This window comes from Felis catus, chromosome D3 (assembly GCF_018350175.1).
Source record: "Felis catus isolate Fca126 chromosome D3, F.catus_Fca126_mat1.0, whole genome shotgun sequence".
NCBI lineage: Eukaryota > Metazoa > Chordata > Mammalia > Carnivora > Felidae > Felis > Felis catus.
The window spans coordinates 33169126-33184264 of NC_058379.1; the positions used below are offsets into that span (position 1 = coordinate 33169126).

Below are 15139 nucleotides of genomic sequence, written 5' to 3' on the forward strand. Positions count from 1 at the left end.
TCTGCCTCCATCTGAACTTTGGTCTCCTGTCCATCCCATATGGCTGCTGGTCCCCACTCACCTTCTCAACACCCCTCCCTGGATAAACGTAATGGAAAAATTCCATCACAGGTTTGGATGGAGCTACAAGGAAGCTCATGATTGCTTGGTTGAAAGAAGAGCTCTCTCTAGAGAAAAATAAAACCCCAGATCTGTGCTACACCTAGGTATGGGATTTAAATGTACAATACCAGCATGGTGAGGGAATCACAAACCAGCACGTTATCCTAACATTGGCCCAGGACCATTGAAACCTCCAGATCCCACAGCAGAGGTAAGCCCCAAACAGTCCTTCAGAGGCTCCTTCCCAACTGAGGGTACATGAGGTTGCACCTTGCTCGTCAGGAGTTTTACTTAAATTTAGAAGTAATGTGGGTGCACACCACAGTTTTACTGAAGACGGAAAAAATGAAGAATGATCTAAATCTACATGGTCACTGAAATCATAAAAATCCAAGAAGAGAACACAGTCAGTAACCCCTCTGACAATGGCCATAGCTACTTCTTACTAGATATGCCTCCCGAGGCAAGGGAAACAAAAGCAAAAGTAAACTACGGAGACTGCATCAAAATAAAAAGCTTCTGCACAGTGAAGGAAACAAATAACAAAACTAAAAGGCAACCTACAGAATGGGAGAAGATACCTGCAAATGACATATCTGCTAAATGGTCAGTATCCAAAATATATAAAGAACTTACAAAACTCAACACCCAAAAAATGAATACTCTAATTACAAAACGAGCAGAAAACATGAAGAGACACTTTTCCAAAGAAGACATACAGATGACCGAAATACACATTGAAAAGATACTCAACGTCATTCATCATCGGGAAAATACAAATCAAAACTAAAACGTTATATCATCTCACACCTGTCAGAATGCCTAAAATCAACAACACACAAGAGAAGCAACAGGCATTTGAGAGGGTGTAGAGAAAAGGGACCCCTCTTGCACTATTGGTGGGAATGCAAACACAGGCAACCGCTCTGGAAAACAGTATGGAGTTTCTTCAAAAAGTTAAAAATAGAACTACCCTATGATCTAGTAATTGCTCTACTAAGTATTTACCCAAAGAATACAAAAATACGAATTCAGAGGGATACATGTACTCTGATGTTTACAACACCATTTTCTACAATAGCCAAATTATGGAAATAGCCCACTTGCCCATCGACTGATGAATGGATAAAGAAGATGTGGCATATTTATACAATAGAATATTATTCAGCCATTAAAAAAGAATGGAATCTTGCCATTTGCAATGACATGGATGGAGCTACAGAGTATTATTCTAAGTGAAGTAAGTCAGTCAGAGAAGGGCAAATACCGTACGATTTCACTCATATGTGGAATTTAAAACAAAGGAGCAAAGGGGAAAGAAAGAGAAAGGCAAACCAAGAAACAGACTCTTAACCATAGAGAACAAACTGATGGTTACCAGAGGGGAGGTGGGTGGGGGGATGGGTGAAATAGGTGATGGGGATTGAGGAGGGCACCGGTTGTGAGAAGCACCTGGTACCGTATGGAAGTGTTGAGTCATTATTACACTGTAAACCAATATTACACTGCATGTTAACTAACTGGAATTTAAATAAAAACTTAAAAGCTTAAAAAAATAAAGTTAATGGAAAAATGGGGAAAAAATCTACATGGTCAGAAATCAGGGACTGAGTATATCTACACATTCAAAGACTTCGCTGCCTATGGAAATCACATTTTAGAAGAACATTTCATAACATGGGAAAATGTAGAACTTGAATAAGGCAACTTATAAAAGAGTACTTGCCTTATGATTCAAAGTTTGTTTTAAAAAGGCACATATATGCCTAGGAAAAATTCTGGGAGAATATAGATCCTGAAATAAATAGTATTTATTTCTGGAAGTTAGGATTACATTTTTAAAAGGTGGTTCTCCTTATCCTTCATTACATTTTTCCAAATAATCACCAAAAAATATGTATTATCCTAATGATGAACAAATCAATTCAATTTTTCTAAAAATAAAGGTAATTCTGACCAGAGACGCATTTGAAAGCTTTTGAGAAGACAAAAATGGCTTGGATTGTTTTACGAACAGCCACATCCGAAGCTGGATATATGCGCTGGGGTCTCTGTGGTTATGAAATTTGTGACAAATGCCCACACAAAATGAGTGTTTGTTTGCCACTTTCCAGTTTTTCCTCTAACTCATAATTTGGGGTTAATAGCAATGCACTGGAATTGTGCCTTATGAAAAAGCTATTGTTTTAGAGATGTAAATTTCCAAGCTTTCTAGGACTAAAATGCAATGTCTTGTTATCACCAAGTTAACGGGGGGAGGGTGGGAATCTACAACATGGCAGTGTATTTATATATTTATATTTATATTTATATTTATATTTATATTTATATTTATATTTATATTTATATTTAATTGCTTAGCTCAAACTGTCTAGAGCCTGACAAGCAACTTAACTTTTAATGACTTAGCTCTATGAGATCATAGTAACGGACTTTTTAAAATGTTTAAACGGATCATCTACAAAATGTAATTATTAATTACAGGTAATATAATTATTATTACCTGTAATAAGTTATAATTATTTTGTTTGGGACAAGTCAAGTGAATAATAGAGATAGTACATTATTAGCCTATTGGGACTACTATTATCTACACCGTAGGTTGGCAAGCTCATTCACCACCTATTTGGGTACAGCTGGTGAGCCAACAATGGTTTTTATATTTTTGAGTGGCTGGAAAAAGGCAGAAGAAAAAGAATATTTCATGAAATGCGAAAGCTAATATGAAATCCAAATTTCAGTGTTCACACAGTTTTACTGGAAGAGAACCACACTCATTCTTTTAAATCTGTCCGTGACTGCTTTTGCACTACAACGGCTTCTTGAAAGAAATGCGACAAAGTCTCAAATATTTGTTAGTTGATCCTTTACAGAAACTGATGCTTTCAAGGTGGTTCTGAATATTACTTGTATTTCCCATCATCAGTCTCTAGATGGCAGAAAAGATCCTTAAACTGGGGGTTACTGGCATATGGAATATTTTTATATTCCCAATTAACTCACCCCCTGAAAGTCACCCCTTCCAACAGCACAAAACATTTTTTCTATACCTGTTCAATAAACCCAAAATTAAATGCCTCAAAGAAACCAAAGGGTTCATTTAGCCTAGAACGAATGTCTGTACTGAAATTTAGCGTTTATTCAGTACTGCCTAAAATAAATAAATATTACATAAATCCGCACCATTAAAGAGGCTGACAGTATAGCTGACAAGTGAAATTGTAATATATTTAAAGTGTACAATGTGATGATTTGACATATGTGGACATTGTGAAATGATTACCTCAATCAAGTTAATTAACACATCAATGACCTCACCTAGTCATTTAAAATTTTTTTTTTAAGATTGACTCTTTTAGCAAATTTCAAGCATACAATATACAATACAGTACTATTAGGTAGAGTGAGCCTGCTGTACGTTAGATCTTCACAATTTATTCACCTTATAATGTTCACCTTATAATCTTCAGAATTTATTAAACTTATTAATGAGTTTATACCCTTTTACCATCCTCTCCCCATTCCTTCCAACATGCCACCATTGGCAACCACTTTTCTACTCTGTTTCTATCAGTTGACTCTTTTGTTCAGTTCCACATATAAGTGGACAAATAGACAGCATTTGTCTGTCTCTAACTTATTTCAATAGCAGAAAGTCTTCAAATTTCATCCATGTTATCATCAATGGCAGGATTTCCTTCTTTTTTAAGACTGAATAATATTTCATCATGTGTATACACATACATACATGCAGATACACACACACACACACACACACACACACACACTCCACATTTTCTTGATCCATTCATCTGTCGACGGGCACTTAGGTTGTTTCCATATTGTGGCTTCTTAGTTTTAATGTGTCTATAAAACATTCTTCTCTTTATAGACTGAATTACACTTGTTAAACCTCCACATTATGCCAATAGGTTTAGAATTAGTTACGCTGTGTGTGTATTGGGTACTAACTTGTTTTAACAGAATATAAGAGGTTTTAGGACTTGAATTTTCTCCTAGCGTTGGGTAGACATAGCTACAAACTAGACAGATTTTATACATGAATCAGTAAGAGCAAGGTGAGTGGGTCTGCACACACACATCGCTACTTCATATTTACTATCACATAAAAAACAGATGGGGATCCCTCGAAAGAAGGATGCAAATCTATACCATCAACATGATAGCATGACTCATGTTCTTTGAAATTCCAAGTTCCTCATTTCTCTGTTCACACACTGTTCACCCCCCTCACATTCCCTTCTGCCATTTCTGCCCCCGTTTACTTTTCCGGTAACTTCCAGGCATAAACTTTTCCACAGAAGTAGAGAAGTTAACATAGGACAATGGCTACCCCAATGGCCAATCCCCTGGTTTAAGTAATTTTATTTGTCTCTCTTTCCTGCTTCTCTTTCCCTGCCTCTCCCTCCCTTTCTCTCTCCCTCTCTCATATCTGTTGCTAAACCAGTAGAAAGTTCCAGACATCGTGACACTTCACTCCTAAATAATTCACCACTTAGCTCCTAAAATAATGACATTTTCCTGTATGCCCACAATACAATCATACACATAAGAATTAACAATAGTTCTAGGGGTGCCTGGGTGGCTCAATCAGCTAAGCATCTGGCTCTTGATCTTGGCTCAGATCATGATCTCATGATTCATGTGATAGAGCCCCACGTGGGGCTCTGCTTGGGATTCTCTCTCTCCCTCTCTCTCTCTGCCGCTTCCCAAGTGCTTGCTCTCTATCTCTCAAAATAAATAAATTTAAAAACAGTTTAACAATAATTCTATACAATCAACTAATAACCAGTGAACATTGAAATGTCTCCATTTAACCTTAAAATGTCTTTTAGAGATCTGCGGTTGACCAGGATGTAATGTAGAGTCGGGCTTCACATCTGGTTGCTGGGTTTCCCAAATTCTCCTTTAAAACTACAGGAGTCCCTGCCCCCACTGCCTCGACACACACTTCTTTTTATGATGCTGAGTTTTTTTAGAGACCAGATCATTTGCTTTATAGAATCCACATTCTGGATTTCTCTGATTGTTTTCCTCTGGAGTCATTTAAACTACTTTTCTTTAAACATTTTTTTAAATGTTTATTTATTTTTGAGAGAGAGAGAGAGAGTGTGCATGCGTGTGAACGTGAGTGGTGGGGGTGGGGGGCACAGAAAGAGAGGGAAACAGAGAATCTGTAGCAGGTTCCAAGCTCTGGGCTGTCACCACAGAGCCCGACGCGGGGCTCGAAACATGAACTGTGAGATCATGACCTGAGCTGAAGTCGGACACTCAACCGACTGAGCCACCCAGGCGCCCCTGCCCTTGTTATTATTTTTAATGCTCTATTTGGTGTGTGAGACCATCCTCCAGCTGGATGCTTTAACATGTTGTTATTATTCTTTGATGCAAAATGTTCTTCTGGGATCTTTTTCCACAGCTGAGACCCAACAGCAGCCTCCCCTCTCTTCCATGTCTCAGCAGCACCTCCATTTGAAGAGACCTCCCACTTCCTTTTGGACTTTGTCATTCAATAACTTGAAAGTGCTACATTGCTTCCCCCATCCCCACCGACCCTTTGCGGAACACATCAATGGGCATCAAGAGGAACCCTTGCAAATTCAAACAAGATCATAAAGGAGAGTCAGCTGTCCTTGAAATGTCTTAACGTTTTGTCTTACCTTGCATAGTAGTCATTGGGTGGAACTGCTTCTTGAAAGAATTGGAACTGGTATAAATAAAGTCCAATCAAGTGCCCCGCAGTGAAAATAGCCAGCAGCACACAGAGACAGCTGAACAGCAATGGATCAAACGTCCGGCACCAGGACCACCAGGTGCACAGACCCAAAAATACAAAGAAGTACACAGATGAGGTCAAAGACGGCAACATCATACCTACGGAAGAAGAGATGTGATCATGAAAAATCGCATGGAACTGGGAAATCACTCACCACTCGAGACATGTTCCTATTGGAGATGATGGACATTTCCTTCATATGTTTTCTGGTGTAGATCCAGTGATTAAAATGGGAATCCCATTTCACTTGTAAAATCAGAGCTAATACTATTTTTGTTGTGCAAAAGATCACACATAAAGTGGCATTTGTTAATATAGGGAAACACAGGATGATGCCAGAAATTCTTCCCGTGCTGTTTGGCAGAGCAAGTATCTACTTTTCATAAAGTTAGCACAGTTACTTGCCTGTTTCCATCTTTCTACTTCTCCCCCAAATTTTTTCCAGGATACTTGTGTGCCCATTCCAACTTACCCTGATACCATTTTTAAAAATGTTTACTTATTTATTTTTGTGAGAGAGAGAGATTGAGAGAGTGCAGAAGGGGCAGAAGGAGTGACCGACAATCCCAAGCAGGCCCCGCACTCCCAGGGCAGAGCTTGACACGGGGCTTCATCTCATGAACCCTGAGATCACCTGAGCCAAAATCAAGAGTTGGAGGCTTTACCGACTGAGCCACCAGGAGCCCCTCCCTGATATCACTTTTTATAATAACTTACTTTTTTGGGGGTAAGTTGGATTCATAAAATTATTCCATCTATGGCAAAGTCTCACTAAAACTTTGCCCTACCCAATGAAATCTGATTCATACTATTACCAAAAGGGGACATGGAAAGTGAGGGAATTTTTTTTTTATAGGCATTTAAAAACTTTTGTAGGGGGCGTGTTGAAATGACTCTTCATTAAAATATGGGGATATTTCTTGAGACATTCAATTCTCTTTTCCACTTTTTAATTTTGCTATTTAAAAAACTGTCACATTGTTTCATCTTGTGCAATTTCAAGGAAGCGGTATGGACCCAACTTCCCAGTGGCTCTGGAGCAGCCGCCAGCAGCAAGATGGAAGGAGGGAGAAAATGGAGATAACATTATTATGGAACAAGCAGTCAGCAGCCAAGATTTAAAGGAAGTGAGTGTCTGTGCTGCAAGATTGCAATCTAACTGAGGAAGAAAAATAGTATATCCTGGAGAGTTAAATTAAGACTCCTAATGACCCAGTGTAAACAGACGTGCTTTCAGAATGCACACATGTGGCTCTCTGGAGAGTATACTGACATTGTTCATCGTAGCTGATCGCCATTCACGGGCTCTGGGGGAGGAGAACGGTGGTCTTTCTGATCTACATATAAAACATAACATCACCTAGATATGGAAAAAGATTGCTTTACGGAGGTTAATAGAAATGAACCAAGGGGCACCTGGGTGGCTCATTCGGTTAAGCATCTGACTTCAGCTCGGGTCATGATCTCGCGGTCCGTGAGTTCGAGTCCCGCGTTGGGCTCTGTGCTGACAGCTCAGATTCTGTGTCTCCCTCTCTCTCTCTCTCTCTCTCTCTCTCTCTCTCTGCCCCTCCCCACTCCTGTGCTCTCTCACTCTCAAAAATAAATACACAGTAAAAAAAAATAAATTAAAAAAAAAAAGAAACTGACTAAAAACACAAACATGAGAACTGAACAGGAAAAATTATTTGTGTGTGTGGTGTGTACACGTGGCCAGTTTTACAAGTTATGGCTATGAGTTTGGTGTTCTGGAATGAGGCTGTTTCCTTCGGCATTTTCTCCTCAGCCTTGTCTTTCATGACTCGCCAAAGCGCTACCTGTATTCCAACCCATACTGGAAACTCTCACCTGATGAACCGAGTAAAATGGTCACCACAACTTTTCCAGCAGTGGTTATCATGTTGCCGATAAACTCCTTAAGCTTGGAGGCCACCGAGGCGAGTCTGCGGAACATTTTTAACTTCGTGCTCTCTTCCACCTCGCCTTCCACACCGTCCCCTTCATCTAAATCCTCTTCGTAGATCAGTGCCTCTTCTGGATCTATTTTTTCTCCTCCGGCCTAAATAAAGGGGAAACAGAAAACACTGCAGTCCAGAACTCTGCCTACCACCCCGCAGATTATATGGTTTGTAATTTATGGGTCAGTCAGTGAGGTGAGCTTCACAAACCAGGGGAAAAATGCAGACAACCACTGAAGTCCCCCCAGGTCCCCCCAGGTCTCTGCCAGTCCCTGTGTAAGCCCAAGTCACTTGGATCTTTCCTGAAGAAGTAAACAGGAAACATCACCAATCATAGAACCCATAACAACATGCTACTGAGCCACATGAACTCACTTTTTATAGTCAGAGGAAGAAACTGTCTGAGACGTCTATTAAAACCTTAGCTTTCCTCAATCTTGGTTTGGTTCCTCACATTTAAAGTGTTTGCCACCAGGGGGATAGGTAGTTTGATTAACGTAGCCATGGCTTTACCCAAAACGGTGGATCAAATCTGTGCTTGTGCAATCCCTTTTCTTTCTGAAGTAAATTTTGTCCACTATGTTAGTGTCTCCTGGTCAGAGGAGGGTGAGTGCTCTTAGGTCACCTGACTAGATATACAGTCACTTCCTAATTTATCCTTTGACAGAATGATCTACTGGTTCGATCCTGGGTGATTCAGCACCTCAGTAACATCCTCAGAGATGTAGGGAAGAAATACAGGGGTAGAACATACAATGTTTTATATATTATTTTAAACTGGGTATACTGATGTGTTTTTGTCTGTTTTGTTTTTAGAGAATATGTAGAAATATTTTTTTTTTTTTGGCTAATTATAGTCTTTCCCTAGAAGTCTTAGGATTTTTTTTTTTAAGTTGTTAGAAATATAAACCATCACCTAAGACTAAAGGTTGTTTTAGGTGCTCAGACTCTCTTTGCATTCGCCCCTTAGGCTGGCAGATTTCTTTTTTTTAATTAATTAAAAAAATTTTCTTAACGTTTTTATTTATTTTTGAGACAGAGAGAGGCAGAGCATGAGCAGGGGAGGGGCAGAGAGAGAGGGAGACACAGAATCCGAAGCAGGCTCCAGGCTCCGCACTGTCAGCATAGAGCCCGATGCGGGGCTCGAACCCACGGAATGTGAGATCATGCATGACCTGAGCCGAAGCCAGGACGCTCAACCGACTGAGCCACCCAGGCACCCCTTTTTAAATTAATTTTTAAAAATATGTTTATTTGTTTTTAAGCTAGACCGAGCATGAGTGGGGGAGGGACAGAGAGAGGAGACACAGAATCTGAAACAAGCTCCAGGCTCTGAGCTGTCAGCACAGAGCCTGACATGGGGCTCAAACTCTGGACAGTGAAATCATGACCTGAGCGGAAGTCAGACGCTTAACCAACCGAGCCACGCAGGCACCCCTAGGCTGGCAGACTTCTTTTAGCCCAATTGAAAAGACCACACTGGCTGCGGAGCCAGAAGGGTCTTTTAGGCCCAGTTCAGACATCCATTTAAGGCCTAAAGAGTACATCCCAGCCTCTCTATTTTCCCACTTAAAGATTTCTTTCTCAGCCCAGCCTCTCCATTTTCCTGTTTTAAAGGTTGTTTTTTTTTTTTTCTTTGCTACACTTAGCTCCGATATTCATATGATATTCACTGCTGGTAACTGAACCTCTAACTATGCCCTTGGGCATGAAAGGAAGCCTGCAGAGAATGGCATTAAAGCTCAAGTTAGTGCCCAGTGGCCTTGAGAACTCAGAGATCTTCCTTTGCCTAGGAAGGTACAGGCTGCTTGTGACAAGCTATCTATCGATGAAGCCAAGGGTGCAGGATGTACCCTTACCCTCTACAACGCACCCTCCCACACACAGATTTAATCTAGGGCCTATTCAAGTCTAAATACCCAAACTGGGTTCTATTCTCTTCTATCATGACACATTTGTATTTTTCCCTGAAAGAAAAGAAATGCCTCATGCTTCTTCATGAAGACTTCTCTTGCTGTTCAGGGCCTAGTAGGTGCTAATATCTCATAGGAGATACAGTGATAAACATGTAAACAAGTAGAAAATTAACAAGCTGAATCTCTCGCAGTAACAAATGCCAGTCAGGGAATGAAAATAGGGGGATATGACTCTGAATGGCAGGGTGACTGTTTTAGATTCCGAGGTCAGGGAAAGCCTCTCTGAGGAGGTGACATTTAAGCCCAGATGTCACAAAGTCATCAGCCATATGAAAATCCTCTTCAAGAACATCCCAGATGGAGGGAAGGGCAGGTCAAAGATTCCATGGTATGTTCAGAAAGAAGGCATGTGTTCCCTGACACATTGCCTCTTCTACTAATTCACCCTCCTCCTTGTCAGTTGTCGGTCAGCTGATGAGCCCACTTCCTACTTCACTGAGAGAAGGGGGGACAGCACCCCACCAGCATGACAGGGAGCCAAAGACACGCTGAGGACAAAGTACAAGCTAACAATTGCTCCCCCCGCCCCCCACAGTGACATTCCTCAGACACTCCTGGCTGTCCAAGAACAAAGGGAGGGGAAAAAGGGGAAAACAAATGGTTAACTGATAGAAATCAGTTTGCAAACGTCTTAGTAAGTGACAAAAAAAGGCAATGTTATAATAACAGCCACACTTCCAGAAATCCAAAGACTCAGTTACCTGGAGCCCTAACATCACCTTCCCCTCCTTAGTGATGTGCAGAACAAAGGCAGGAAGAAAATGTAAATAACATTAAATTTCTTTATAACCTGCAGCTCCTTGACAAATACTTGAGGCAAATACAGAGTATAACATTCCTCCAGGAACCCCCTACTGTCTTAATGTTAACACTTTGCTAGAGGGAAAATCAACCAGCTCAACAATACCAAGGACTCAGTATCTTATGAGTCCTCTTGAACATATGAAAGTCCTTTTGGAAACCTCCCTTTTTCCTTACCTGGCCCCCCAATTCTGTAGTATATAATCAGTCACTCTTCACAACCCCAGTGCAGCTCTTTCTACCCACAGGTCCTGTCCCACTGCTTCAATAAAATCACCTTTTTGCACCAAAGGTGTCTCAAGAACTCTTTCATGGCTGTCGGCTCTGGACCCCCACCACCACTCCAAAACCACATCAAGCACATCAGCCTACAGACCTAGAGCTAACCTGTGCAGTAGGCACTCGGATTCCCTGTCCTGTGACTGTGGATGAGTCGTATGCCCTGGGAGACCAGGGAGAAGGGCAGTCCTTCTCTTTCCCCTGCGACACCTCCTGCTCCCTTCCGCCCATATCTCCCCATCAACAAACAAATACGCCTCACCAATTCCAACCCACGTGGCCTCCAAACCACATTTGCCTCTCAAAGTGACTCTCCCAAGAGTTGGGCTAAAAACATGGCACCACTTCCCCTATGCCTAACTTCTCTTGAATTCACTCTAAAGGGAGTTTGATCACCAACCACTCCACCTAGTGGGGGCTCTCACGTGGTCTGTTTCACATGGTGATGCCAAGGCAGACTGCAGCTAGGAGGCTATTGCTGTGGTCAAGGAGACAGGAACTCACAGAGCTGAAGGGAGGTTCATGTCTTTGCAGTTTGTCTTAAAGGTCAAGTCAGCAGGACTCGCTGGTAAATTTGATGTGGAGGGTGGAGGGACAGAGGAGAAGCAAAGAAAGTTCCTGTATTTCTGTCCTTATTGAGGAGACAGGGATAACCAGGGGCAGAGAGGGTTGGGGGAAATTCAGTTCTGAGATGCCCTTCAAGCATTCTTGTTGGAGGTGTTATATGGGCAGCCAGGATAGGAATCAGGAATGCTGGAGGGAGGTGGAAAACTGGAGAGGTCTATTTGAAGTTCAGGGGCATACAGATGGTTTTAAAGTTAGGGGTCTGGTGAGATTACCTAGAGAGAATACAGAGGTTGACTACCCCTCAGATGCTACCACAAGTAGAACCAGTCTGTCTCTCCAGGCTTATCCTCATTTCTGTCTAGAAGCACCCTGGGAAAGCAGGCATATGGAGAATCCAGAATCCACACTCTTGGCCTTGGAATACACATGGAACGTGATCCTCTCTCCATCTCCTAAGCCTTTCTACCTACTCCAGCTCCCCCAAGCAGAGTTTCTATGGGGATCTGCCCAGTGAGACTGCTGATATGGGGCCCACACTGCTGTCTATATACAAACCATGCACTCATAGGGCACGTGTTGCTTAATATCCCCCTCACAACAAGGCGACCCATAATAATCCTCCTTGAGGAAGAAAGTTTGGCCAAAACCTTTAGTCACTGTACTTGAAAAAGGAGACATGGAGAGAGAACACAGCCAGTGCTGCCTGGGTCCCAGTCAGAAACACACTCCTAACTTTCATAATAAATGACTTGTTATTCAATTGCAGAACTGCTACGGATATAGATTAAATCAAATAAGATTCTCTGGTCAAGACTTTGTGAGGTTAGACAAACGCATTTCCTTGACCTCTCTCGGGTGGGACCGGGGCCCCTGTGACTTTTATAAACATACCACTGTACTGGAGGGTTTTCAGCATTTTTGTACCGGAATCCCTGGGGACCTCAGTTGGAAACGCTTTCTAAACCTGCCAAGCTGAGAGAGGGCCGAAAGAGAGCCAGGTTGGCCTCCGTGAGCCCTCACTGTCCAGGCTGGGGCCAGAACAGCCGTTAGTCATGGCAGGTCTGCTCATTAATGGGCAGGCTTTCTCCTCCTAAATGATTCGTCTGCTGAAGTATAAACACCGATCCGCTGGAACAGCATCCACTCGCTTAACCGTATTTACTAATAAGCACCCTTGCTTGGGGGAGCCATAATTTGTCCCGGCGTTAAGGAGTAGCTGTAAATGAAGACTTAATCCCCCTGGTTCCAGAGCTGTTCTTAGAAATTAAAGACAAAGAGAACCCTTTACAGTTCAGAAAGGCATATAAAATATTCCATATTATTACCGCCCGTGTCAACATCTAAAACTTATTTGAAGACATGTAAATCCTTTAACTTGCCTTTGCTGAAAGTTCCTGACTTCGAATGTTCCAGCACATATTACGATAGACCCTCTCATTTCACGAGAGGAAGCTCTCGCTGCTCTGGGACCAAATGCATGCAAGGTCATGCTTTTACCAAGCAGCCACCCCCTTCTCAACCCGCAGCTGCTCCCCACCACGGCCACATCCACACTTAGCACAGCGTCAGCAGCCATTTCCACTCAAATGGGACAGGGAAGTGCCTCAGGGTGGAGCACAAACATCCATTTTTCTTTAGCTCTGAGCACTCCATGATTCATCCTGGGTTGGGGTGAGTCCTGGAGATCACCTGGGAACCCTTAAAGGGACGGGTATCAAGCCTCACCTCAAACTTCCTAAATCAGAAATTCTGGGAGTGAATCTCAGGAATCTGTACAATCAAAGAGCTGCCGTACGTGATTTTGAAGCAGCCCATCTAGAATCCATGCACAGGCTACATCTGCAACCCCCAATCAATTGATTCCACGCTCGGCAGACTAGATCACACTGCAGATATTTTGTTGGACTCAGACGCTGGGCAGACTCCTTTAATTGGAAAATACATGGAAGTAATTTATCTGTGCGACCTCTTTCCGGTTTCAGGCAACCTTTGCGCGTTAGCCCAGAACTTCTCGTTAGATGAATCCGCTTTCTTCTTTGTGGCTACAAGCAGGCTATTAAAAACATTTCAATGGGGGTGCATCAAAGTCACAAACAATGAGCCAAGGATCTGGGAGGCAAAGGGAACATTTTTCTAAAGTGTCACGAGTTGTTTATTGTTTATTATTGAAAGTTAACAATTTATCTTTACAGAATGGGCTCATCTCAACAGAAGAGCCCAAGAAAGGAAGAAGCAAGTGTGGTGCCTCACTGCAGAAGACAGACAGACGCTGTAGGCACAGCGCTGCCTGTGAAGTGAGCAGAGAGAATCTTGTCTCTATGATGTCATGTATGTTACTCAAGCCTACTGTGAGAACATCGTGCAGATGAAGCAAACATTTCATTCCGTTGCTACCCTTGTTCTAGAAAGGCGATTTTTCCAAACTTGTGAGAGCAGTGGAGCCTGGGGCCACCATGCCCATTTCTCGGCCTCCCAGACACTTCGATTCCATAGGTCTGGGATGGGCCTTGCATCGGAACCTTCATAAACTTCCCAGGTCAAGTCCCCAAGTTAGAAATTGCAACAGTCTTTGAGAATCACCTGAACGTCATTAGAAAGGGAAATGAACAAAAATGGAGAGGAGCCAAATGGGACTGACCATTATTTTAAAGGTTTGTATCTTTTAAAGGACCTGCCAAGTCCTCTTTAAGGTTTATTTAAAAAAAATCACTTAATGGAACACTGTAAAACTAAGTCAGTATTAAAATACACACACACACACACACACACCCTGATATCATCTACTCAGTTTGTCTTTGGTTGTAGAGATTATTCCTGACCCGGAACCACCCATTTTCTCTTATAAGAAGCAGCTGAGTTTAGCTCTTCTAACGGACACACCCGGTGCTCCCTCTAGAAATAAAGAATTCAGGGAGTGATAACAAAGCAACATTTTGAGGGCACACAATCCGCCCGGTTCCCGAATCTTTCAGAATTCCTTCTGTAGAATTCCTTCTGATGGACTAAGATGCAAATAAAATGCATGCTTTTGTTATTAAAACCTTACAAGGCTGAACAGTGCTATAGCTGCCCTGGGATCCACAGTATTCCTTCTCCATCCTCCCTTCCTGTTCCTCCCTCCTCTCAGAACTTTTCCTGACCCTGAGCTCTGCTCTGAGCACTGTGCAAGATCTAGAGAGAGGTTTGCACTCAGAGGAAAGAAACCAGGTGTATACGACTGTTTCTAAAATGTGACTATAAGATCCTAAGAACATTGAGAGGGAAAGGGAGGTTGCAACTGACCACGGGGATTTGAAACGCCCAATACCAGTTATACCGAAAGCAAACATGATAGAAAAAAAAAGAGCAAATGTCTTGGAAAGCAAAGAAAAAAAGCTAAAGAACAGTCCCTCTTAGATATTAGTTTCTGCCCATCCTGGCACATAGCAGATACTGAATAAAAAAGCATGCCCATGGATAAATACACATCCTTTTGTGCCGTCACAGCAAGGAGAGACCACTCAAGACAGGCGTGTGGATTTTTCTGATAGTTTGTGGGAGAAGCAGCTCTTTGCAAACAACCCTCGCCCAGGACTGACACTTTACACTTTGTTCCTTTAGCTTTACACTTTGGATTGCATTGTGCAAGCCTCCATATTAATCAACCAGTGCTTAACCAATTC

The 15139-nt window shown here is 42.1% G+C and overlaps 1 protein-coding gene across 8 annotated transcripts in view; it reads right to left on the bottom strand.

Annotated features, from left to right (window-relative positions):
- PIEZO2 (piezo type mechanosensitive ion channel component 2) overlaps window positions 1–15139 on the bottom strand; it is a 465880-nt gene that overhangs the window by 184374 nt on the left and 266367 nt on the right. For all 8 annotated transcript variants that reach the window (XM_045041964.1, XM_045041959.1, XM_045041957.1 and 5 more), the window contains exons 6-7: window positions 7745–7955; window positions 5784–5997 (exon numbers count right to left, since the gene is read on the bottom strand). In XM_045041964.1, coding sequence (XP_044897899.1) covers window positions 5784–5997; window positions 7745–7955 — 425 coding nt within the window. The remainder of the gene's footprint in view (window positions 1–5783; window positions 5998–7744; window positions 7956–15139) is intronic.